The sequence below is a fragment of the Schistocerca cancellata genome, chromosome 12, assembly GCF_023864275.1.
Source record: "Schistocerca cancellata isolate TAMUIC-IGC-003103 chromosome 12, iqSchCanc2.1, whole genome shotgun sequence".
Taxonomy (NCBI): Eukaryota; Metazoa; Arthropoda; class Insecta; order Orthoptera; family Acrididae; genus Schistocerca; species Schistocerca cancellata.
In genome coordinates, this window is record NC_064637.1 from 117,565,646 (window position 1) to 117,593,149 (window position 27,504).

Here is a 27,504-nt window from a genome sequence, read left to right on the forward strand (position 1 = left end):
CACTTCCCAGCAAATTAGGGACACTGTTGCTCCTGGGGTATCGGCGAGGACCATTCGCAACCGTCTCCATGAAGCTGGGCTACGGTCCCGCACACCGTTAGGCCGTCTTCCGCTCACGCCCCAACATCGTGCAGCCCGCCTCCAGTGGTGTCGCGACAGGCGTGAATGGAGGGACGAATGGAGACGTGTCGTCTTCAGCGATGAGAGTCGCTTCTGCCTTGGTGCCAATGATGGTCGTATGCGTGTTTGGCGCCGTGCAGGTGAGCGCCACAATCAGGACTGCATACGACCGAGGCACACAGGGCCAACACCCGGCATCATGGTGTGGGGAGCGATCTCCTACACTGGCCGTACACCACTGGTGATCGTCGAGGGGACACTGAATAGTGCACGGTACATCCAAACCGTCATCGAACCCATCGTTCTACCATTCCTAGACCGGCAAGGGAACTTGCTGTTCCAACAGGACAATGCACGTCCGCATGTATCCCGTGCCACCCAACGTGCTCTAGAAGGTGTAAGTCAACTACCCTGGCCAGCAAGATCTCCGGATCTGTCCCCCATTGAGCATGTTTGGGACTGGATGAAGCGTCGTCTCACGCGGTCTGCACGTCCAGCACGATCGCTGGTCCAACTGAGGCGCCAGGTGGAAATGGCATGGCAAGCCGTTCCACAGGACTACAGCCAGCATCTCTACGATCGTCTCCATGGGAGAATAGCAGCCTGCATTGCTGCGAAAGGTGGATATACACTGTACTAGTGCCGACATTGTGCATGCTCTGTTGCCTGTGTCTATGTGCCTGTGGTTCTGTCAGTGTGATCATGTGATGTATCTGACCCCAGGAATGTGTCAATAAAGTTTCCCCTTCCTGGGACAATGAATTCACGGTGTTCTTATTTCAATTTCCAGGAGTGTATATTTCGTGGAAGGACCACGAAGTGTTCAGGAGCCAGTGACGCCACTTAAGGTGCTGCAGCCATAGTGCCAAATGATAAGGCTCTTCCAGGCCGTGTGAGTGATCTTTACCGAAACCCCCCTGGAAGACCAAGGTAATATCACTGACCCATATACCTGGAAAAAAAAAAACTACCGCTGGCGTGGCGTTTCGCTCGCAGAATTGACGGCAATCTTCAGAGACTGACCTTGTCGAACTTCTCCTCGGAGAGGGCGGCCGTGCCGAGCACGGAGTACTTCTGGAACTGGCGGCGGATGTCGGGGTCCTTGTACGTGTGCCACGGGTACTTGATCGTCTCCAGCCACTGCTGCTTCTGGAACTTGGCGTGCTCCGCCGACACGTTTAGCTGCAACAAAAGGGAGCAAAAACGTACATCAGAACATGTGTCGAGAAATAAGGATAGCATGCTTCAGGAGACTAAGCCTTTTGACTTTTGCAGCGCGGTACCTAGTATTTATCCTCCTCAGACGTTCTGAAGCATACATGACGCATCCAAATACTATTTTTTTTCCAAGTCAGGGAAGTCTCTGTGCCTGACTGTAGCGTGTACAAATTATGCGCTTGCAGTGCATTGCATGTTTTCTTTTCTGCGTGTTTCCGGCAGGTGGCAGCAACATCTGCTTAAATGAAGTTGTTTATCGCAATGTCAGCATGTCTTCGAGAAACAAAGATAATTTCCATTTGTTTGTAGTAATTTTGGACTAGAATGTATTTAGAACACGCTATAATTTCCCAAGATACCGTAAACTATCTAATTAGTGATTTTTTTTATTTCATCACAACAATACAGCAACATATGCAGAGAACTGGAAAACAGTATCCTGCTTGATATTTTATTTTGATTATAAGCTTACTTCGGCTTTATCGCCTTCATCAGTATATGTCCTGACGTTGTAGATGGACATATGTCAACTTTGGGTAAACCATTATTGCTCTCTGTAGTTGTTGGTTATAATATTATTTTCAGCAACGTTTTATATTGTTCAATAATTTGCTGTTGCACGTATATCATAATAAAATTTTTAACACCTGATAAGAAAACCTATTATAATATACGTGCAACACCAAATTGTTGAATAGCTTTAAAACTTTTCTGAAAAAAATATTTACAGCCAACAACTACAGACAACAATAGCGGTTTACTGAAAGTCGACATATGTCCATCTACAACGTCAGGACATATACTGATGAAGGCGATGAAGCCGAAGTAAGCCCTTACACCAAACTAAAATGTGAATCAACATGCTATTTTCCAATTCTCTGCATAACGTCGTACTGTGATATTAATATATGCTGCAGGTCCCACGATACAGAAACAGCTACACGTATTTATCGATGTAGCACTGGGACGACGACCTCCACTGCAACACTCCAATGGCACTGATTTCATTATTTTAAGGTGTCTAAGTTTTCTGAGTAATGTACATATGCCAGTTATTTTCTAACATAAATATTATTCGATTTGAAGACGCTCTAAAATTTTGGCGAAGCACATAAATTTCTTAAATTTAGTCTTTTAATCTTATTTTGTCTCAGAACAATAAAAACTTTTCATTCATGAAGCTAACATACAAACACACACACACACACACACACACACAAACCAAGCTACCTCTAGAGCTATCTTCCTGCCACAGCATTTCTACTCAAATAATCATCCCTGTATACACCAAATTTGGTTGAAGCATCTTGGTGACTAAAATTTTGAGGAACGGTCGTGAGTCGTGCTTCGGTAGTTCAACTGGTAGAAAAAATACCGGCTAAAGGCACACATGCCGCGTTGGTGCTCCAATGCGGCCCACAGTTTTACTCTGTCAGGAAGTTTCATATCAGCGCATATTCCGCTGCAGGGTGAAAAATTAATTCTAAATTTGATTGAAAATGCTCCCGGCGTTCCTGAGTTATGCTTTCATGCCACCTCCACCGCAACACCTATGAGGGCAGGTGCATGTTATTCCCACAGTGCTTATTCCAATATAGTACGTCATGTGTGTACTAACAAGGAGAGGTCCCTAGCGCAGCGACTGACTTTTTGAAATCATCTATGTGGTGCTGTAGGTTAAGGTCCCAAGAATCAAACCTCGCTGCCATTCACCCTGGTGGGCCATCGTTTACGAAAAATAGATGACAAAAAATTTCGGAATTTCGTGTGATGTCTTCAGCTTTTTTTTTTTTAAAAAAAAGAAAAGAGTTAATAGATTGATCGCGCAGCGTAACGCTTAAAGTACGGGCCGCAAGTGCAAGAAGTTGTGGGTTTCAATCTTATCAGGTGCTTTGAAATTTTTTATTTTCAATTATTAATTGAGTTAAATGTATTGTTATTTCTATTCCTTTGTGACATCATTTTAATCACCATATTAATTTTTTTCAAATTACAATCATTTTCTGTTCTATTGTCCTTTTTCCAGTTGAGGTCTTTGTGCGTGTAAATTTAATTATTTTTTTTATGTAAAAAAACTTGAAAATGCCGATTTAAGACGAAATAATCTATTCACTTTGACTTTGCAATTGAGTTAAAAATTTATTTTTCGTTACAAGATAACAATTAGTTTGGTCGGCAATGTCTTACAAAATGGAGAAAGGAACACAGATGATGATTTAAATGAAAGAAGGGATTGTAAACAAAACGAAATTCAAGCAAAATAAGGAACCGAAATAATGAATGTAATAACGTGGACAAAAATACAGGATGACAAAACGTAAGAAGTTAATTAAAATCACATGCACAAAGATTCAAAACGTCGATCTCATCGCTGGGGACTTGTCCTTGTAAGTTTGGTTGCAATCTATACGTTGATTTAGGAAGATATGTGGGACATACATACATACAATGACACTATGATACTCAAGACATCAAATGCAAATCACGCGTCGGAAGAGACACCTGCGCTCCCACTCTCCCTAGGCAACTTTTTTGTACGCTTCATCAAACGTGATTCCGAGCTCACGGGCAACAGTTTGACAACTGTCCTTTTTCAAACTGCGATCTCTGTATACACTACTTTCGATGCCACACAGCTCTGGTCGTAGGCGAAACGCATTTATGAAATTCATAGTTCTCTCGTTTGTCCAGTTCTCCACTCTACAAGAGGCATACAACCTGTATGTATGCGCGCAAACTTTGGAACGGAAGCGAAACGATACAGGTTTCTCTCTGACACGTGACTGCAGCAGGGAAGACAGGTAAGAGCAGGACGGAAGTCTTTACCCTGTAACACGAAACATCCTGCGCCCTTGGCGAAAAACACGGGCAATCACTCGGCAGTACTTCGGTAACTACCTGCAACATCAGCAATATTGCCCAGCCATACCGCAAAATTGCCGTCTACTGCAGCCACATAGCAGCAATATGGACGGTGAACGCTACTGTGGCCAAATATTACCGCAAAATATGGCCCACTTAAAATTGGTAATTCGAACTGTTTCGTCAGTTTGCAGATAACTGCTGCTTCTTCTAACTGTTCACGACGCTATCTGTTTCCTCAACAGATACACAAATACTACAGTACACAAACCAATTGCAAGAATGACTTCAAAGACGTACAACTGTTTTACTTTGGCGGAACAAAAGCGTGTTATCGATACGGTGGAACGTGGAGCGGGAAAAACAATAAAGGATGCAGCCAGCGAACTCGGGATTCCGTCACACTTGCTGCCGAGACTCTTGAAGCAGACACTAAAATTACTGAAACTGAAACGTAAGGAAGGAGGAAGCGGACACGGCGAATTGAGTTCCCACGTCTTGAAGAGTGATAACTGAAATGGCTCAAGGACTGGACAGACAGAACGCCGCGTCCAGCGGCGAGGCCACGCCACACAAGCGAGAGCGGCTGAATCCGTGTTATTCAGCCGTCCATGGGGCGAGGCAGCTATCGCTGACGTGGACGCGGGCGGGAAATGCAATCTCACGTCACACAGCGCACACATCTCACGGGACGTTGTAAGATGTCTCTTACGTGAGGAAGACGTTTTTACCAGTTTTAATAAATTATTGTCTCTTATTGATGTATTCACGATAGTTAGGAAGTGCTGTAGTCCGTAGCCGGCCATGAGCCGGAGAGCATTTCCCACGCTGGCTGGCTAGGTGACGAAGCGACCGTATGTCGCGCGTAGTGGGGTGGGGCTCGTTAAAATTCACACCCGTTCAATAACAAACGCATATCTTAGTACCGTAAGTACGAACTTGATGGGAAATCCACGAACTGTGTCGAAACTAGTAAGAGATACGGACTGCACGCCTAAGTCGGCAGTCGGCGTTAAGAGCTCTTCCTGTCTTGTTCGATGGTAGCCAAGCTCTCCGTTACGAGTAGTTTGTCACATGAGGTTTCATTATTGATCTAATAGGAATAAAAGTGATATTACGGCATTCTGAATGTTAATTTCGAGTAAATAGATACCCCAAAGTTGATCGACAGCAATTTCAGGTAATTGGTTTCCACCGACTCAAGAAAGGTCCGACTTACACTCGCAAATTCCAGGTGGAAATGCTAACCAGTTATACTGTACGTCACATATAACACCCTCTACGGACTTGCGGCTAAGCTGAGTAATAACAGTATCAGTTTAGAAGAGAGGGGAGCTTGCGACGTGCCGGTTAGCGTGATTTGTGGCTGCAGCTCTCTCCAGCGGCAGCTGTCGGCTGCATCTGGCTCGCAAACCACGCAGATTGTTTACGAAGCTGGGCGTGTAATCAATTCCCTCTGTTAGCACTACTAAAGGGCACATTTCCTACCTTATCCATATGCGAACCGTATTATTCTGTCTGTCGTATACATAAATAAAAATTTCAATATCCATGAAAATGTTATAGGAGAAACTGGAAAGTTCGATGGCCAGTGAGTAAGGATATCAAGTTATAAAGTTTCATAAAATCGAAGAAACTCACTCCTGAGAGAGAACGCGCACTGATTACTTACGTAACGTCAAATATTACAGAAAATATTTGTATTATATTAATGATAAAGTCTCATAATGTTTTAGAAAACACGACGGTGAACAAACACAGTCTGGATACAGAAATACATGAAGCCACAACACACTACAGTGAGGAGACAAAATTCATGGGATACTTCCCAATATCGTATCGGACCTTCTTATACCCGGCAAAGTACAGCAACTCGACGTGGCATGGACTCAACTAGTCGTTGCAAGTCCCCTGCAGGAATACTGAGCCATGTTACCTCTATAGCCGTCTATAATTGCAAAAGTGCACGAAATGACCTCTCGATTAAGTCCCACAAATTTTCGATAGGATTCATGTCTGGCGATCTGGGTGGCCAGATCATTCGCCCCAATTGTCCACAACGTTCTTCAAACTAGGATCCACAAAAAATCAATTGGTAACAGGAACTCCATGAATAAATGCAAATTGTCTCCAACTAGCCGAACATAACCATTTCCGGTCAATGATCGGTTCAGTTGCAGTAGAGAAAACAGTGCATTTCATTTAAACCCAGGCCACACCATTCTGGAGGCACCACCAGCAAGCAAAGTGCCTTGCTGACAACTTGGGTCCGTGGCTTCGTGGGGTCTGCAGCACACTCGAACCCTACCATCACCACTTATCAACTGAAATCGGGACTCATCTGACCACGCCAAGGTTTTCCAGTCGTCTAGCATCCAACTGATATCGAACCCTACCATCACCACTTATCAACTGAAATCGAGACTCATCTGACCACGCCAAGGTTTTCCAGTCGTCTAGCATCCAACTGATATCGAACCCTACCATCACCACTTATCAACTGAAATCGGGACTCATCTGACCACGCCAAGGTTTTCCAGTCGTCTAGCATCCAACGAGTCAAGGAGAGGCGTTGCAGGCGATGTCGTGCTATTAGCAAAGGCACTCGCGCCAGTAGTTTGATGCCAGAGTCCAGAGACACCAAATTTCGCCGCACGGTCCTAATGGATACATTCGTCGTACGTCCGACATTGATTTCTGCGGTTATTTCACGCAGTGTTGTTTGTCTGTTAGCACTGACAACTATACCCAAATACCGCAGCTCTCCGTCGTTAAGTGAAGGTCACTGCATTGTCCGTGGTGACAGGTAATGCCCGAAATTTGGTGTTCTCCACACACTCTCGACACCGTGGCGTTTTTATACCAGTAGCGTGGTGATTCTTTTATAGCACGTGACCATAAATGTGGTGTATGTGTTTCCACTTTTCAGTAGTTTAGGTGGCGGCCGTGGTGGCCGAGCGGTTCTAGGCGCTGCAGTCTGGAACCGCGCGACCGATCGCAGGTTCGCATCCTGCCTCGGGCATGGATGTGTGTGATGTCCTTAGGTTAGTTAGGTTTAAGTAGTTCTAAGTTCTAGGGGACTGATGACCACAGTCCCATAGTGCTAAGAGCCATCTGAACCATTTGAGTACTTCAGGTATCCAGAGTACCGTATTGTACAATTTATGTTCCTCTCTCTCACATACGCTGAATGACAGTCACTGAAAGTTAGTTTATACGTGCCTGTTTAGCTGAATTCACTTGAAGTTGTGCAGAGTGTTTGTAATCTTGCTTTTCGATGTCACTACGAACCACAACAGGATGTAACAGAACGTTTCCTTCTTCAGCTCATATATTCTTGTCTTCCTATTCCAATAACTGAGGACAGAGCTAGCTTACTCACATGCAACCAGTGTCCTTTAAACAGAAAAAGCAGCAATGTAGCGCACGTCTCGAAGCACGGAGCATCGTGGCATCCACCCAGCCCAAGGAGGCTAAAATATAACTTACTCGAAAGAATACACTGTACCTTCACTTATGCTAATCTCCTTCATCCTGCCACGGTTATTGGACGCACGGCGACCGATGTTATCAGGCAACCTCTGACGACCTTTGTCGGTGTCACTCTGATCTCAGCCTTAGATCGGTATTACACTATCAAATTTCTCTGACAAAGTTGCTTTGTCAAATATATTCGACATGGTGAAATAGGGGACTTTCGTCAGATGTTGCCTTCCGTCAGCTTTATCTGACAAATCTAGCGCATCGCCTTAGATTTGATCAAAGAAAATGATTTTCTGTTTACTGCAAGCCGCTAGCATGTATAAACACACAGCGAAACGATGGTGTGTTTGTATATGGAACGGAGAACCACATTCAAAATGCAAATGGGGTCGTATTTCGGCGCCTATTGTGGCGCTATAAATATGGAAAGATGTTTTACGATCTAGGATGAAATAAAATGTTTTTGCTTTTTCAGGCAGGGTTATGGAAATCCACTATCTTCCCTTAAACCGAATTAGAATAGTCTCCACTGAGAGATCTGTGTAAGACTTCAAAACTAGGAAAGATGTAAGCCAGGTTCATTGTCACCATTGATGTTTATTTGTTCATTTAAAAGGCAATTTCACTCTGCAGCGGAGAGTGCGCTGATATGAAATTTCGTGGCAGATTAAAACTGTGTGCCGAACCGAAACTCGAACTCAGGACCTTTGCCTTTTGCGGGCAAGTGCTTTACCATCTTTTTTTTTCTTTTTAAATCTCATTCTGTTCGTTTTCGTTCGTTGCATCTGCTCGGAGCGGACGTCGCAAGACATCCGTTTCAATCCGTCGTTGATCCATAAACTCAGTTTTTTTTATTACAGAGAGCAGCTAACCCTCTGACCGAACACACTGAGTTACAGTGCCGGCTGTCTGAGCTACCCAAGCACGACTCACGACCCGTCCTCACATCTTTAATTCCGCCAGTACCTTGTCTCCTACTTTCCAGACTTTCCTGCAGGAGAGCTTCTGTGAAGACTGGAAGGCAGCAGACGAGATACTGGCGGAATTAAAGCTGTGAGGACGGGTCGTGAGTCGTGCTTGGGTGGCTCAGATGGTAGAGCACTTGCCCGAATTCGAGTCTCGGTCCGGCACACTGTTTTAATGTGCCAGGAAGTTTCAATTGACGAACTGTTGTTGTTTGTCAAGGGCACAAAATTAGCACAAAACGATTCATTTATGATGCGTCAATAGTAGCTGAAAGTGAATAAGAATTGAGTTTTGTGGTATATGTAATGGAAGATGTGCTAGCTGTAGGTTTAGATATGCACAGAAAGAAGAAATTGTAGCAGGCAGACATGCCAGAGGACTAAATGTTGCAACCGGGGAAACGAAACTCGATAGGTACGCGCAAGGCATAGAAGCAAGGACAACGCCAACAGGTGTTTTATAAGAATAAATAGCGGCTAATATCCAGCTTTGAATGCATTAAAATGAGCGTGAAATTCGTAAATAAATTTGGAAAACTAGCTACTTTCGGCGTAGATGGTGCGAAAGTACTTCGGAAGCAGGTGGATATACTCATCAGTTCTATTTGTCAGTGTACCTAATGTCAGCACGGTGGTTGTCTGACTAGGGCCTCCCGTCGGGTAGACCGTTCGCCTTGTGCAAGTCTTTCGATTTGACGCCACTTCGGCGACTTAAGCGTGGATGGGGATGAAATGATGATGATTAGGTCAACACAACACCCAGTCCCTGCGCGGAGAAAATCTCCGACCCAGCCGGGAATCGAACCCAGGCCCTTACGATTGACATTCTGTCACGCTGACCACTCAGCTACCGGGGGCGGCCAGCACGGTAGTGGTAAGGGGCAAGTGTTGTGTGATGTTTTCTTATAACATTGTTGAGCCTTTCGTGGTCACTTGGTGACGAAGTGCCTGTTGGTATCTGTCTCGGGTTCTTCGGTCGACGTTTGTTTGATGATTTTTCTGACGTTCCGCCAGCACGAGTGGCTGGCACTACTAAAGTTTCACCCTCCATTGCTAGTGGCAAAACAGAGTGAAGCACTGACAATGCCAGCCACTCGTGCTGACGAAACGTCAGAAAAATCGTCAAACAAACGTCGACCGAAGAACCCGAGACAGATACCAACAGGTAATTTCTCGATGTTTTCTTACTTCAGAAGCGGATTTAGCAAGTATGCAAACCTGGGGCGTCTGAAACGTGCTCCTGAGAAACTTTCTCCTTCCCGCGTGCAAACTCTTTTTCTGTCCAAAGAGTGAGGTCGGCGCTAGAAGGCTACAGGAGGAGAGTGGAGTCACATCGCAGCTGTGGCGAGAAACACATCGAGAAAACAACACATCTGCGTCTAGCGACATCTAAGACACACCTGTACAGCTTGCAAAGATTATTAAACACTATTTTGAATGCCATCGAAGCAATTTTTATATAGAAACCTGCCGAATGGACTAAAAATATTTAAAGCGAATTCACTCCAAAGGTTGGTTTCTTCAAGACCTCAGTGCTGTATTACGCATCGTCCTTCAGAACGTAGGATTGCATGACCAAGGCAGATATAGTTTCACATTAACGTAAATGGTTACTAGAGGTGACGTGACCAGTAAGAACACTAAACTTTCACAACGGAGTACAACATCCATTACAACAATGCGAAATGGACAGGGGTGTTAATGCTGCACACCTCTACAGAATCAAAGTTTTAACCTCTCGAAGTCACGAAGACCACCCATCAGAAGTTGATCAATTGCCGCTCGGCTGTTCCCGCTAACGTCATCCAGCAGGACAAGCCTTGTAAGGCAATCGTCAAACTGGGAATTCCTTCACTTAGAAGTGTCAAGAACCTTGCCCGACAGCCAAAACTCTGCGTCAACACCGGAAGAAACTTTCAAGGGACAAACATTTAACTCCGAAGTTATGAATACACCGACCCAGTGGTGAACACCAGCAGCTGCTACCATAATAAGAAAAAGAAGAAATTGTATGCACCCATTTAGTCCTTTTGTAACTGATTATTTGGTTACAGTGTTAATCTCTTGCCCAATTAGTAATTTAATTCCAAGCATGATCCCCATGAAGCTCACTACAGTGAAAAACACTTGCCAGTTCCACGACCCAGTCATATTACACTACTGGCCATTAAAATTGCTACACCAAGAAGAAATGAAGATCATAAACGGGTACTCATTGGACAAATATATTATACTAGAACTGACATGTGATTACATTTTCACGCAATTTGGGTGCATAGATCCTGAGGAATCAGTACCCAGAACGACCACCTCTGGCCGTAATAACGGCCTTGATACGCCTGGGCATTGAGTCAAACAGAGCATGGATGGCGTGTACAGGCACAGCTGCCCATGCAGCTTCAACACGATACCATAGTTCATCAAGGGTAGTGACTGGCGTATTGTGACGAGCCAGTTACTTGTCCACCATTGACCAGACGTTTTCAATTGGTGAGAGATCTGGAGATTGTGCTGGCCAGGGCAGCAGACGAACATTTTCTGTATCCAGAAAGGCCCGTACAGGACCTGCAACATGCGGTCGTGCATTATCCTGCTGAAATGTAGGCTTTCGCAGGGATCGAATGAAGGGTAGAGCCACGGGTCGTAACACATATGAAATGTAACGTCCACTGTTCAAAGTGCCGTCAGTGCCAACAAGAGGTGACCGAGACGTGTAACCAATGGCACCCCATACCATCACGCCGGGTGATACGTCAGTATGGCGATGACGAATACACGCTTCCAATGTGCGTTCATCGCGATGTCTGCAAACAAGTATGCGACCTTCACGATGCTGTAAACAGAACCTGGATTCATCCGAAAAAATGACGTTGTGCCATTCGTGCACCCAAGTTCGTCGTCGAGTACACCATCGCAGGTGCTCCCGCCTGTGATGCAGCGTCAAGGGTAACCGCAGCCACGGTCTCCGAGCTGATAGTCCATGCTACTGCAAACGTCGTCGAACTGTTCGTGCAGATGGTTGTTGTCTTGCAAACGTCCCCATCTGTTGACTCAGAGATCGAGACGTGGCTGCACGATCCGTTACAGCCGTGCGGATAAGATGGCTGTCATCTCGACTGCTAGTGATACGAGGCCGTTGCGATCCAGTTCGGCGTTCCGTATTACCCTCCTTAACCCACCGATTCCATATTCTGCTAACGGTCATTGGATCTCGACCAACGCGAGCAGCAATGTAGCGATACGATACACTGCAATCGCGATAGGCTACAGTCCTACCTTTATCAAAGTCGGAAACGTGATGGTACGCATTTCTCCTCCTTACACGAGGCATCACAACAATGTTTCACCGCAATGCCGGTCAACTGCAGTTTGTGTATGAGAAATCGGTTGGAAACTTTCGTCATGTAAGCACGTTGTAGGTGTCGGCACCGGCGCCAACCTTGTGTGAATGCTCTGAAAAGCTAATCATTTGCATATCACAGCATCTTCTTCCTGTCGGTTAAATTTCGCGTCTGTAGCAATTCATCTTCGTGGTGTAGCAATTTTAATTGCCGGTAGTGTAATGTAACCGTCGCCTATGTTCGATGCCAACGTACAATAACAACTCACAGACAGCAGGTGGCGGCACTAGCAGTGGAGGCTATATAAAGCGTGTCAGGGAGATTCGAAAAACACTGCACTCGTTGTCGTAATGCGGAAGCGCAGCGATTTATCTGTCGTCCAAAAGGGCATGATCATTGGCTTTCGGGCCAAGGGTGGAGCATTCCCGAAAAGGCTAAATTCTTAAACTGTTCGCATGCCGCTGTTGTTAAAGTAAACCGCGCATGTGTAAATGGCGCTATCCTAAACCGCCAACGAGGCAACTGTGATGGACAACGGGTGGTACATGACTGGGGCGAACGACGGCTGCGGAGTTGTGTCCGAGCGAACAGACGAGCAACTGTTGAGCTACTGACGTGCCAGATGAATCAAGGGGCTACCAACAGTGTATCTTCAACAACCGTTCAGAGAATTCTGCTCTGCATAGGCCTCCGCAGCAGGAACCTGGTTCATGCACCCATGCTGACTGCCGTTTGCAACCCGGTACCGCAACTGGACGTCCACTGACTGGTGACTGGTGACCTTTTCAAATGAATCGCATTTTATGTTCCATCGGACAGATGGTCGTTTGCGTGTACGGCGTGAAACATCTGAAAGCAAAGAACAATCGTCGGAAGAGTCCAGGCCGGTGCATTATTGTCTGAGGAAAGTTTCCGTGGCATTACCTAGGTAATATGGTCACTCTGGAAGGCAATAGGGGTCAACACAAGTACGCAGCTATCCCTAGGGGCCATGTCCACCGCTATACGCTGTTTCAATATTATGAAAATGAAAGTTGCTACTCACCATATAGCAGAGATGCTGTGTCGCAGATAGCACATCAAAAAGAGTGTCACACATAAACTTTCGGCCAGCACAGCCTTCGTCAAAAATGGACGACAGACACACACACAAACACACACACACACACACACACACACACACACACACACGGACACACACACACACACGGACACACACACACACAAATGCAACTCACACGGACATGATAGCAGTCTCTAGCAACTGAAAGTTTCTACTCACCATATAGTGGAGATGCTGAGTCGCAGATAGCACAACAAAAAGAGTGTCACACATAAGCATTCGGCCAGCACAGCCTTCGTCAAAAATGGACGACAGACACACTCACGCAAACGCAACTCACACACACACGCACGCAACTCACACGCACATGATAGCAGTCTCTGGCAACTGAAAGTTGCTACTCACGATGTAGTGGAGATGCTGAGTCGCAGATAGCACATCAAAAAGAGTGTCACACATAAACTTTCGGCCAGCACACCCTTCGTCAAAAATGGACGACAGACACACACACAAACACACACACACACACACACACACACACACACACACACACACACACACACACACACGGACACACACACACAAATGCAACTCACACGGACATGACAGCATTCTCTGGCAACTGGAAGTTGCTACTCACGATGTAGTGGAGATGCTGAGTCGCAGATAGCACATCAAAAAGTGCCACAAATAAGCTTTCAGCCAGCACAGCCTTCGTAAAATATGGACGACAGACACACACACACACACACACACACACACACACACACACACACACGCACGCACGCACGCAACTCACACGCACATGATAGCAGTCTCTAGCAACTGAAAGTTGCTACTCACCATATAGTGGAGATGCTGAGTCGCAGATAGCACAACAAAAAGAGTGTCACACATAAGCTTTCGGCCAGCACAGCCTTCGTCAAAAATGGACGACAGACACACACACGCAAACGCAACTCACACACACACGCACGCAACTCACACGCACATGATAGCAGTCTCTGGCAACTGAAAGTTGCTACTCACGATGTAGTGGAGATGCTGAGTCGCAGATAGCACATCAAAAAGAGTGTCACACATAAGCTTTCGGCCAGCACAGCCCTCGTCAAAAATGGACGACAGAGACACTCTCTCACACACACACACACACACACACACACACACACACATACACACACACACACATGACAGCAGACTCTGGCAACTGAAGCAGCATCTACGCTGTATTGTGAGTAGCAACTTTCCTTTTCGTAATACTGCTACATTTCCACACTGGATTTTCCTATACGCAATTTGTGTTTCCTCAATAGGCTTGTATCTAACAGCAGGGTAATGGAACATGTAACACAGCACGCAGTGTATGTGGTGTCACCGCCAGACACCACACTTGCTAGGTGGTAGCCTTTAAATCGGCCGCGGTCCGTTAGTATACGTCGGACCCGCGTGTCGCCACTATCAGTAATTGCAGACCGAGCGCCGGCACACGGCAGGTCTAGAGAGACTTTCTAGCACTCGCCCCAGTTGTACAACCGACTTTGCTAGCGATGGTTCACAGACAAAATACGCTCTCATTTGCCGAGACGATAGTTAGCACAGCCTTCAGCTACGTCATTTGCTACGACCTAGCAAGGCGCCAGTACTAGTTACTATTGATACTGTAATCATGTACCGTCAAGAGCGACGCTCATCATTAATGGATTAAAGTTAAGTATTCCACCAGCTACGTCCGTTTTTCTAAATTCTAATTACCTTGTCCTGTTCCAGACATCACGCCAGCCTGCGTGAGCTAAAACGCGTGCCTTTCGGCTTCCTCTAGTAACCCGGTGTTGGCTCTCCTGCCAACCCACAACAGTATAAGTGCGTAGTTCAAAAAACAGCAATATGAGTTTATCCTACTCCACAGGCCACCTAACTCCGTAGATTCAAACCCGTTCGAGAATCTGAGCGGCCACCTTGGGTGGGCTGATCGCGCCATGAATCCTCAGCAGAGAAACCTAGCGCAGCTGGCCACGACTCTGGAGTCAGCACGGCTCCACATTTCTTTTGGTACCTTCCAGAATATCACTGACACTCTTCCTGCACGTCTCATAGTAGTCTACCAATCGACACGGCGCAGTGGTTAGCACACTGGACAAGCATTCGCGAGGACGACGGTTCAAACCAGCGTCCGGCCGTCCTGATTTAGCTTTTCTGTGATTTTCCTAAATCGCTTTAGGCAAATGCCGGGATAGTTCCTTTGAAAGGGCACAGCTGACTTCCTTCCATAATCCGATGGGACCGATGAGCTCGCTGTTTGGTCCCCTCCCCCAAATCAACCAACCAGCCAATAGTAGTAGTCCGCACTGCAAAAGGTGGTTTTCCAGGCTTTTGACAGCTGGTCTATTAATGTGACTGCACGCTGTATTATCCATAGACCACAATAAAGAAGTTTGTTTGTGTTATTTCTAGTGATAATATGTAATTTAAAAAATAGTGCGATATCGACGCCAGCTTCGCCGAACGCACCCAACGCCGCCTCTCAGATTCGCGGGGAACGGCACACATGTTTAAACCTGTCGTTCTCCGCTGGGTGGCGCCCCGCCTACACGCCACCAGAGGGCACTAAAATCACACGACCTCACTGCGTGCGACTCTGAGTGGCCGGCGCACCTTTTTAAACAGTCGCAATTCAAAAGGAGATAGAGCTTACTCGTCGTCACCCTTTTCGTCCAAATTTGTAGCATACGCAGGGCGTGGCCAGAAACGAGAGTGACGGAAGTGGGCGCTACTTGTGACCTAGCCGTTGGGAAAAGTAGACTTTTTGGTGTGGATTGTGCTAGGCCTGAGCTGTTTATGTTGACATAGCTTCCAGGCAGCGGTGGCGCAGAGGGAAGAGTGCAGAACGATAATCAGACGGTGGTAGAATGGAGTCCCAAAGCAGAAACTCTTATTTTCAATTTTTATATTTGTAACACTTCAAATCAGCCGAAATAACGCCCAATATACTGAATTTATCAATATTTTAATGAAAGGCATGAAAATCAAAGGCAAAGGGAAAAGTAAATTTTGCGACTGAAAATATACGAGGGCATCCAAAACGTAACAGACCCTATGAAATTAAAAAAAAAATTAAAATGGAAAAATCCAAATTATATTATACACACTCTAAAAGCACACTCTTAAGCTATTTTTCTACATAATCGCCAGTCAGACTGAGGCACTATCGTACCGCGGCACAAGTTTTTCAATACCGGTTCTGCAGAAATCTGCCGCCTGCGATGGCAGCCATTGGTGTATGCCGGCATGCAGTTCGGCGTCAGTATCAAAGCGTTGTGTAGCGAGGCACGTTTTCATTGCTGGGAAGAGGCGGTAGTCGCTCGGCGCAAAATCCGGGCTCTACGGCTTAACTTTGTCAGTGTTTGAGTCAACTGTTGTCACTTTCAAGGAAATCGACGAGAATTACTCTTAAGAGTCCCAAAACACAAAAGCCACCATCTTTCTTGCTGACGGCGCTTGCAAACACTTTCTCGATTTCTTGGGAGAATTTACGTCCCCATTCCATCGACTGTCTTTTTCTTTCAGAATTGACATGCTTCACGAAAGTCCCGTCCCTATTTACAATATGATCCATAACTGTGTTACCATTATTCTCGCAATCTTTGAGGAAGATCACTGCTGCAGCCAGTCTGTTTTTTGTGGTCTTTCGTTAGGATATTAGGAATCCACCTAGCAAAATATCTGTGGTAACCAAGCTTCTCTACTACAATTTCATGCAACAAACTCCGTGAAATTTGGGGTAAATGTTGTGAAAGTTCCGTAATTGTGGAACGATGATATTCACGAATTTTGTCTCTGATTTCCATCACCAGTTCGTCAGTGTCCACGAGGACTCTGCAAATAACTTCCCAAGAAGGAACTGTAATTAAAGCGTAAATGACTTCGTATTCTGTTAGTTTCATTTTGATCTACAAGCAGTCCTCGTCGGTTAATGCAATGCTACTATGTCTGTTTTTATCGACAGGTAAAGAATTGATGAAAAAGCTTCAAAATTGCTCTTATCTCATCGAGAGACAAAAAGAAATCCCCAGGAGACAGAACCAAAATACATTCCACTGTATGCGTCTTGCTATCCTCACCAGTATTTGGCGAAACGATGCGCTACGCATTGTTTGCCGCCAATATGAACCTTTTAGGAATGTAAACGACGTATAATTTTCAATAAACACTTTAAAACATTCATGTAATTGTAAAAATTGGCATCTATAACTCGTGTAAGGTGCCGAGAAATTTATTGCCTCTCCTGTTTTTTTTTTTTTTTCCGATGAATATCTCCCCAGCGCGTGTAAATCATCATATGTAAAATAATTAAAGTATAATTTCATAAACGCAGTTCACGTGTATGGCTTAGAACCCTTTCTGGAAATTATTTACAATCTTAAATTTGCCTTTCCCTTTTCACGCCTTTCATGGAAATATTAATGCATAGAGTACATTGAGCATAATTTCGGTTGATCTGCATTGTACTTAACGTAAAAATTGAAAATAAAAATATTTCCCGATAGGCTCTCAACCCCATGACCCTCGGATTATCTTCCTGTATTCTATCTCTGCTGGTTCATCATGGACTGGGGACTAGGCTGGTTAAGTAACTCTCTATGTCAATGAAATTCTTCATCAGTCATGTAACCAAGATGTTATTTTATTTTATTTTTAATTCACGACATCCAGAGATTTAAGGAACTATATGACAATTTCGTTTATTTGGAGAGATGCGCCGGCCGGTGTGGCTGCGGTTCTTCAGTCTGGAACCGCGCGACCGCTACTGTCGCAGGTTCGAATCCTGCCTCGGGCATGGATGTGTGTGATGTTCTTAGGTTAGTTAGGTTTAAGTAGTTCTAAGTTCTAGGGGACTGATGACCACAGATGTTAAGTCCCATAGTGCTCAGAGCCATTTCAACATTAGAAAAAAAAACCATTTTTTTTGGAGGGATGCATATTGGGCCTTAAGGTGGCATTGTGAAATTCTGACACTGGTAGCCTTCAGAATAAAATAAACTAAGATCTTAGTTACTCGGCTGTTGGAGAATTTCATTGACATTGACAGTTTCTTTATTCTTTCCGCAACACCAACCGGAACCAGGAAACTGCGTTACCATAAATGGCCCATGCAACGTCCAATCCGTGCGAAAACGCTCTTTTTCCTAAACTCGTGGCCATCTGGAGCGCTCATTTGTCACTCTCATTTACGTCCAAGTCCTGCTTATACTGTAAAGTTGAACGAAATGAGTGATGACGAGGAGGCGCGCTCCCCTTGTCAGAGGTTTGCCTCCAGATTCAGGGCTTCTCTACTGTAGACATACCAACATTCGTACGGAAGACCGCATTGAGGGCAGGCAATACGTCTACACAGCACAACGCCACTAAACACTACTTATACAATGAGGTGACAAAAGTCACGGGACACCTCCTAATATCATGTCTGACCTTGTTTTGCCCGGCGTAGTGCAGCATCTCGACGTGGCATGGACTCAGCAAGTCGCTGCAAATCCCCTGCAAAAATACTGAACCATGCTGCCTCCGTACTCGCCAATAACTTTGAAAATGTTCTCGGTGCAGGATTTTGTGCACGAACTGACATCTCGATTAAGTCCCATAAATGTTAGATGGGACTCACGTCGGGGGTTCCGGCTGGCCAAACCATTTATTCGCTAGAATTGTCCAGAATGTTCTTCAAACCAATCACGAACAGTTGTGACCTGGTGGTATCAAAATTCGCTAGTTGTTTGGGAACAAAGTCCATGAATGGCTGCAAATGGTCTCCAAGCCGTTCAGTTGGACCAGGAAAACCAATCCATTCCGTGGAAACACAGCCCACAACATGACGGATATACCACCAGCTTGCATAGTGTATTCTTGACAATCTGGGTCCACGATTTCGTGGTGTCTGCGGCACACTGGACTCCTACCATCAGCTCTTACCAGCTGAAATCGGGACTCGTGTGACCAGGCCACAGTTTACCAGGCGTCTAGAGTCCAGCCGATATGCTCACGAGTCCAGGAGATGCGCCGCAGGCGACGTCGTGCTTTTAGAAAAGGCACTCGCGTGCGTTCGTCTGTCGCCAAGCCCATCAACGCCACATTTCGCAGCACTGTCGTAACGGATACGTTCGTCGTATGTCCCAGATTGAGTTCTGCGCTTGCTTCACGCAGTGTTGCTTGTTTGTTAGCACTGACAATTCTACCCAAACGCCGCTGCTCTCGGTCGTTAAGTGAAGACCGTCGACCACTGCGTTGTCCGCGGTGAGAGATTCAAATGGTTCAAAGGGCTCTGAGCACTATGGGACTTAACATCTGAGGTCATCGGTCCCCTAAAACTTAGAACTACTTAAAACTAACTAATCTAAGGACATCACACACATCCATGCCCGAGGCAGGGTTCGAACCTGCGACCGTAGCGGTCGCGCGGTTCCAGACTGCAGCGCGTAGAACCGATCGGCCACAGCGGCCGGCTGCAGTGAGAGTTATTGCCTGAAATTTGGTATTCTCGGCACACTCTTGAACAGTGGATCTCGGAATACTGAATTCCCTCGAAATGGAATGTCCTATGCGTCTAACTCCAACTACCATTCAGCGCTCAAAGTCTACTAATTCCCCTCGTGCGGCCATAACCACGTCGGAAATCTTTCCACACAAATCGCCTGAGTACAAATGACAGCCTCGCCACTGCACCGCCCTTTCATACCTAGTGTTCGCAATACCACCGCCATCTATATAGTCGTACGCGCATATCGCCATCCAATAACTTTCGTCACCTCGTCGTATTCAGAGACTAGCCGAGTGCATCAACATTCAAGATATTTTGTTTCTATCAAGAACTTTACTTTCAATATATACAACTCAGTAACCACAGAAGAACCTACAGCACTTCAAAATTATGTCTGTCTGAGTGATGAAGTGTACATAGTGTATCTAACCTTATTAATGTGTTATCTTCTTGCAGACGTCTCGGTTTCTTTCTTAGATTCCCCTACCACCGACACATTAGTGAGATGTGTCAAACGTCCACTGTTAACTGAACAGCTCGCATGTTATTGTGAGATAATAAATAACAGTGCAATTGGCTAAATAGCTGGGAAGACAATGGCCAAACAAATAGAATAAAGAAGGCCTGATCTTTTGATCTGAAGTCCGACATTGACCCAGCTGGCCGCTAAAGCACAATGGGATCTCTTATAAAATACTCGACAGCTTCAACTCTTATTTTTTTTTCCTTTGTACGTGTGCATTACCTCCTCATTTACCCTAAAGGCACACGCCGCTATTCGTTGCAACAACGTGGAATTCCCGCCCAGGTAGTTGAGGATTTCCTCACTGCACACAATGGCGTCTTCAGAAAATTGAGAATACTGGCGACTACGTCCCTGTCCTAGGCAAGCGCTCACGACGTATGCCTCGTCATGCTGGTCGGTCTGGTCAGATAGCTCACCTGCTAACACACTGGTTACGAAATATGGCATACGAGTTCAAGTCCCTGTCAGCAACAAGCAAATTTTCGATTAGCCAGACCAGTGCACTGCAAACCAATGATTTCATTCTGCAGCCATTTGGCTCAACACTGCAGAAAATACAGTCACCGCAATACACTTCGACGTTTCTCCTTTCGCTAGAAAAAGCTTACTACATATTAAAAACGGAAATAAATAGTCATCACTTTGATTTCAGAGGTCTGGCAACAGCGTCTTTTTCAGAGTAAACTAAAAGAATTCAGGTCCATCTATTATTGTAAATTATTATTCTTTTTTTAACGCGGAAATATGTTTCGGCATATTTTTATCATTATCATCATCATCATACATGGATTTGTAAAATGCAAATATTTTTAAGTACTAATTATTTTTCATTAAAGAAATAATATCACTGAACTATGACAAATTATTTTAATAACCGGGTGCCTTTTTTTGCCTCGCATGTGTACACTCACGAAAAATGTGCTAATATTTGCCATGGTTTCGTGATATTAGTATTTTTTGTTTTTACATAGCTCTACATAAGATTTCATGAGGTAGTTTCAACGAAAGCGCACATCGATAGGGTCTTGACTCACTCAGCAAGAAATGGCATCTCTTGCTGTTTCATCTTAGAATGCACCTGAGCAGAAAGTTTACGTTAGCTCCATTTTATGTATAAAAATGGCGCTATACACAGCCCGCTATTTGTAACGAGTGGCCCACGACCACGAAATGTAAGTTATCATGTTTGAAGTTGAATCTATTAATTTATCTTGTTGTATGGTGGTGTAAACACATTGTATTTCCACAGTTCTGAAGATGTTCGCCTTGGTCGAGTGAAATATGCAAAATAAAGAAAAAGTTACATGCGCCTAGTGGCAGCTCTACAATTATATAATGTTTTTTTGTTTTACGAAAACTGGTTAAGTATTAAATAAGTTATGAATAATTTTTAATAGGGAATTAATTCTCGCCCACCCTGTAGTTGGGTTTTTTGGCGGTTATTTAAAAATGTGTTTTAAAAAAAAAAACTCGCAGGTTTTTTTGGTTTGGGCTATATGACAACCCTGGTTAGAACCCTGTCTCACTCCCTGCTCAATTGACGCCTCCTTTCATGTAGCCCTAATTCGACTCTTGTAACTGTACTCTGGTTAAGTACAGATCAACATTCGAGAATGGTATTTGGAATACATGCGATACAGTAGATAACATGCTAAAAGAATTGCGGACCGAGAGGCTTGTTAAGGAACAGAGAGAACCTTGTTGGTGAAGACTCAATACAGCATGGCAACAACACTGTTGTCCATACTTCGCAAGTCACGCCACAAAATCGTGTCCGACCTGCAGGTAAACCGACAGAACAATGAGAATACGTGTGTGTGTGTGTGTGTGTGTGTGTGTGTCTACAGAGAGCTGCAAGGTCGGGCACTTGTGCCTGGCCGATCCCTTCTCCAGATAGCCAACCAGTAGCAGTCCGTGCCAGCCACGGCCTTCTCCAGCAGGCTCCAGCTGCGCTTGCACTGTGCGTCCCCACATACCATTAGGGTCTAAATTACGGGACGGCGCAGGGGTCTCGGCCGAGTATATTGAGATAAGGGACGAACGGTCAGAAATGAATATCTCATGTGGTGCAAGGTCTCGAATGAAAAACGCATGAGAGCCACCTGGTGTTCGTAAACTGTTTGTGTTTCGCCATCTTCGTTGGCGGCACCAGTTTCGGAATCAACAAACAATCGTCTATCTTGTATCCGGAGTGTATTTTTCTGTGGGTCCACGCGAAGCCGCTGGTACATTACATCCCAGCAGAAACCAAGTAGGAACTTAAAATATTTTTTGAAGGCCATTGCTAACATCTGTTCTATATTTTATAAAATACATGACAAACAGCTGTTTTATGTTATTTATAATCACTAACGCTTTCATTTAATAACCAAAAAAAGTAAATATCATGTCATATCTAGCACACATTTTTTGCTGAATGCAAGTTCGTTTTATTGAGGATTCCAGTACACCTCATCATTCCCCACTGTTTGGGCTAAAACATCCTACTTTTCAACATAACCTCCGTTCAATGTGATGGCCTTACGCCACCTGACTGGAAGATCCTGTACGCATGGTACGACTCTACTGGTAGACGTCGCAGCCAACGTCTTGCTGCATCAACAAACCCCCCATCATCCACGTACTGCCCCCCGAGAAGTGTACCCGTTATTGGCCCAAAGAGATGGAAGTCAGAAGCTGCAAGATCCGTGCTGTAAGATGGAAGTCAGCGGATACACACCTTTGAGTACCCCAAATGGTGGACGAGTGTGTCAGCACGATAAACATATACGTCCAGTTCAGCAGCGCGAGGTGCTTGATTGTGATCCATCAGTCACTTCGAATGAGAGTGTCCGCACGTTCCAACATTGCAGGGATCACACCTGTGTGAGGCCGGCCAGCACGCACGAGATCGGACAGGTTTTAGCGATCGCCCAACGACTCGCCATGCTTTTGTTCACTGCCAGGTCGCCGTAGACATTCTGCAAGCGTCTATGAATATTTGGATGCTCTGCTATTCCGCCACAATCAGCGAACTGACAACTCTCTGCTTGGAACTCACTGTCGTTGCAGACGCCACTTTGAAGAATATGTATAGCACCACGACCTATCGGAACAGCATGGAACTATATGGGCTGAAGCCAGAAACATTTCGCACTCTCACAACATATTCCGCATTTTTCAACCGAAATTACTTATTGAACGCCCGTCGTATCCAGCAATGTTATTAGTACACTCCATCAGACTGATAAACATCAAAAGGGCAAACAGGTATCCTTGTTCAGGAGGTGGTGAGTCCGACGCGAAGGCACGGCTATAACTGGTCATCAGCCACTTGTAAACAAATTAAGGAGTAACCGATGGTAAGTTGCTCATGTCAATAAATGAATAGTCATTCATTTCCGACCATTTTCTCATTTGACTAGCTGCTTCTGTAGGTGGACGTGTTGTGAAGAACGTGTGGGGGCAGTAAATTCGATAATTTGGCTGATTTCCTTATGACACCGTCCTGTTCTGGCCAGCGTTCGTGGTATTTATGGCACTCGAAATCTGAGAATGAAGCGATTAAGATGTATGGGGAAAGTCACGTTATCTACACTAATAACTTTTCAGTACTACTAGACGACTTTTCATGGGGTTATCACAGACAACTTTAGTATAGCTTGGGGCACAATTAGGTTTTATTTCATCAAAATCGGATCACGTAAAAAAGGTACCGAATTGAAAGTTTTGTCCTTACTAATATTATAAATGCGAAAGTAATTCTTTCTCCTACATTTTCACGACCAACCCGATGAACCGATTCGGCACGCAGTTCGCATATTTCCGAAGCAATGTGGCACCAGATGTCTACTTACACATCAATTAATTCCCGTAAATTACGGAGCGGTGGTGTGTAGGTGCGTAGCTGTCGCCCGTTAGCGTCCGAGATGTGTTCCATCGATTTCAGATCAGGTGAATTTGGTAGTCAAGACATCAACATGAGTTTGTTATCATGCTGCTCAAACCACCGTAGCACGGTTCTAGCCTTGTGACACGGAGAATTATCCTGCTGGAAGCTGCCAGCTCCGTCGGAAAGACATCAAGCATGAATGTGTGCAGGTGGTCCATACTAATGTTCATAGTCCACAGATGTGATGGTGCCTTCGATTACTACCAACGGCCCACGCAAGCTTAGGTGAACGTCCTTCACAGCATAATACTGGCCCCACCAGTGCACCATTGCCTGGATGACGGCGTATACTGTCGCAATTACCGGCCTGGTGTAATATGATACATCTGACCAGCTGACTCCTTTCCACTTATGACTCGTCCAATTTCGATTAACCCCTGCCCACTGCAATCGGAATTTGCGGTGTCACTGGGACAGCATGGGAATAAGTAGGGGTTGTCTGCTGCGGAGTTCCGTGTTCAACATACTGCCTGCGCCAGCAATGTACTCTGTCGTCAGCTATGCAACAGGCGGTACTGCCTATTTTTACAGAGCGAGCAAGCGTGTAACCCGACGTATGCACATTCAACACTTTTTCGTCTACTCGTGCTTCACCGTCTTACAACCACACTCCATAGATGCTCACGAAAGTAGCACACGAACAGCCGACCAGCTTCGTCGTTTCCGAGATGTTCGTTGCCAGGCATGGGGCCATAACAATTAGCCCTCTGTCAAATATGCTTGTGTCAGTGGATTTCCCCATTTGCGATCGGTATCGTCACTAAAATGCTTCCCCCGTCGTCTCTGTTCCTCTTTACAAGATGTAACAGGTATAAGTGCACATATTTTTATATGCGGTATCTTAATATGTACACACATCAGTATCTTGGTTGTTTTTTCTGTGTCGAACAGTCTTCCGACAAACACATCACAAAGTTTACGACATGTTTTCTGCACGGCCTAACTGCACCACTAAGTGGGCTATGCCTGTCAGTATAGACTAACCTCTTTGTGTCCATGAGTCCACATTCCAATACCTGACCTGCTGCCTAGGGTAAAATAAGTATTAATGGCTTCCTCTTGCCACATGTATTTGGAGGTACTAACCAACCTAAAACACACTCCTCCTAATAGCTATAATTATGAATCAGTCGTGGAAATTAAACCATGATACATAAAGCGTAATATTAAGTACACTGAAGAGCCAAAGAAACTGGTACACCTGCCTAATATCGTGTAGGGCCCCCGCGAGCACGCAGAAGTGCCGCAACACGACGTGGCATGAACTCGATTAATGTCTGAAGTAGTGCTGGACGGAATTGACACCATGAATCCTGCATGGCTGTCCATAAATCTGTAAGAGTAAGAGGGGGTGGAGAACTTGAGCAGCACGTTGCAAGGCATCCCAGATATGCTCAATAACGTTCACGTCTGTGGAGTTTTGTGGCCAGCGGGAGTTTTTAAACTCTGAAGATGTTCCTGAAGCCACTGTGTACCAATCCTGGACGTGTGGGGTGTCGGACTGTCCTGCTGGTATTGCCCAAGTCCGTCAAATGCACAACGGACATCGATACAACGCAGGTCATCAGACAGGATGCTTACGTACGTCTCCACTGTCCGAGTCGTATCTAGACGTATCAGGGTTCAAATATCACTCCAACTGTACTCGCCCCACGCCATTACAGAGGCTCAACCAGCTTGAACAGACCCCTGCTGACATGCAGGGTCCATGGATTCATGTTGTCTCCATACCCGTACACGTCCGTCCGCTTGATGCAATTTGAAACGAGACTCGTCCGACCTGGCAATGTGTTTCCAGTCCAATGTTGACGGGCCCAGGCGAGACGTAAAGCTTTGTGTCGTGCAGTCATCAAAGGTACACGAGTGGGCTTTCAGCTCCGAAAGCCCATATCGATGATGTTTCGTTGAATGGTTCGCACGCTGACACTTGTTGATGGGCCACCATTGAAATCTGCAGCAATTTGCGGAAGGGTTGCACTTCAGTCTGGTTGAACGATTGTCTTCAGTCGTCGTTGATCCCGTTCTTGCAGGATCTATTTCCGGCCGCAGCCATGTCCGAGATTTGATGTTTTACTGGATTACTGATATTCACGGTACATTTGTGAAATGGTCGTATGGGAAAATTCCCACTTCATCGCTACTTCTGAGATGCTGTGTCCCGTCACTCGTGCGCCGTTCGAACTCCTTAAATCTTGATAACCTGCAAATGTAGCCGATCTTACAACTGCGCCAGACACTTCTTGTCTTATATAGGCATTGCCGTATCCCGTCCGTTTACATATCTGAATATGTATGCCTATACCAGTTTCTCTGCCGCTTCATTGTAAATACACTATGTGATCAAAAGTATCCTGACTCTTGGCTGAAAATGCCTTACAAGTTCATGGCCCCCTCCATGGCTAGTGCTGGAATTCAGTATGGTGTTGGCCCACCCTTAGCCTTGAAGACAGCTTCCACTCTCGCAGGCATACGTTCAATCAGTTGCGGGAAGGTTTCTTGGGGAATGGCAGCCCATTCTTCACGGAGTGCTGCACTGAGGAGAATTAACGATGTCGGTCGGTGAGGCCTGACACGAAGTCGGCGTTCCAAAACATCCCAAAGGTGTTCTGTAGGATTCAGATCAGGACTCTGTGCAGGCCAGTTCATTACAAGAATGTTATTGTTGTGTAACCCCCCCCCCCCCCCCGCCCGCCACAGGCCGTGCATTATGGTGCTCGATCGTGTTGAAAGATGCAATCGTCATCCCCCAATTGATCTTCAACAGTGGGAACTGAGAAGGTGCTTAAAACATCAATGTAGGCCTGTGCTGTGATAGTGCCATGCAAAACAACAAGGGGTGCAAGCCTCTCCAAAACACCACCGCCTCCGGACTTTACTGTTGGCACCACACACACTGGAATATGACGTTCACCGGGCATTCGCCATACTCACACCCTACCCTCAGGCCGCCACATTGTGTAGCGTGATTCGTCACTCCACGCAACATTTTTCCACTGCTCAATCGCCCAACATTTACGCTCCTTTACACCAAGAGAGGCGTCGCATTTACCGGCGTGATGTGTGGCTTATGAGCAGTCGCTCGACCATGAAATCCAAGTTTTCTCACCTCCCGCCTAACTGTCATAGTACTTGGAGTGGATCCTGATGCAGTTTGGAATTCCTGTGTGATGGTCTGGATAGGTGTCTGCCTATTAGACATTACGACCGTCTTCAACTGTCAGCGGTCTTTGTCAGTCAACAGACGAGGTCGGCCTGTACGCTTTTGTGCTGTACGTGTCTGTTCACGTTTCCCCTTCACTATCACATCGGAAACGGTGGACCTAGCAATGTTTAGGAGTGTGGAAAACTCGCGTACAGACGTTTAACGTGACACCCAAACACCTGACCACGTACGAAGTCCGTGAGCTGCACAGAGCGCCCCATTCTGCTCTCTCACGATGTCTAAAGAGTACTGAGGTGGCTGATTTGG

General features: G+C 45.6%; 1 protein-coding gene across 2 annotated transcripts in view; it reads right to left on the reverse strand.

Annotated features, from left to right (window-relative positions):
- The window catches only part of LOC126109413 (angiotensin-converting enzyme-like), a 312,642-nt gene that overhangs the window by 82,125 nt on the left and 203,013 nt on the right, over positions 1-27,504 (reverse strand). For both annotated transcript variants that reach the window (XM_049914448.1, XM_049914447.1), the window contains exon 3: positions 1,144-1,302. In XM_049914448.1, coding sequence (XP_049770405.1) covers positions 1,144-1,302 — 159 coding nt within the window. The remainder of the gene's footprint in view (positions 1-1,143; positions 1,303-27,504) is intronic.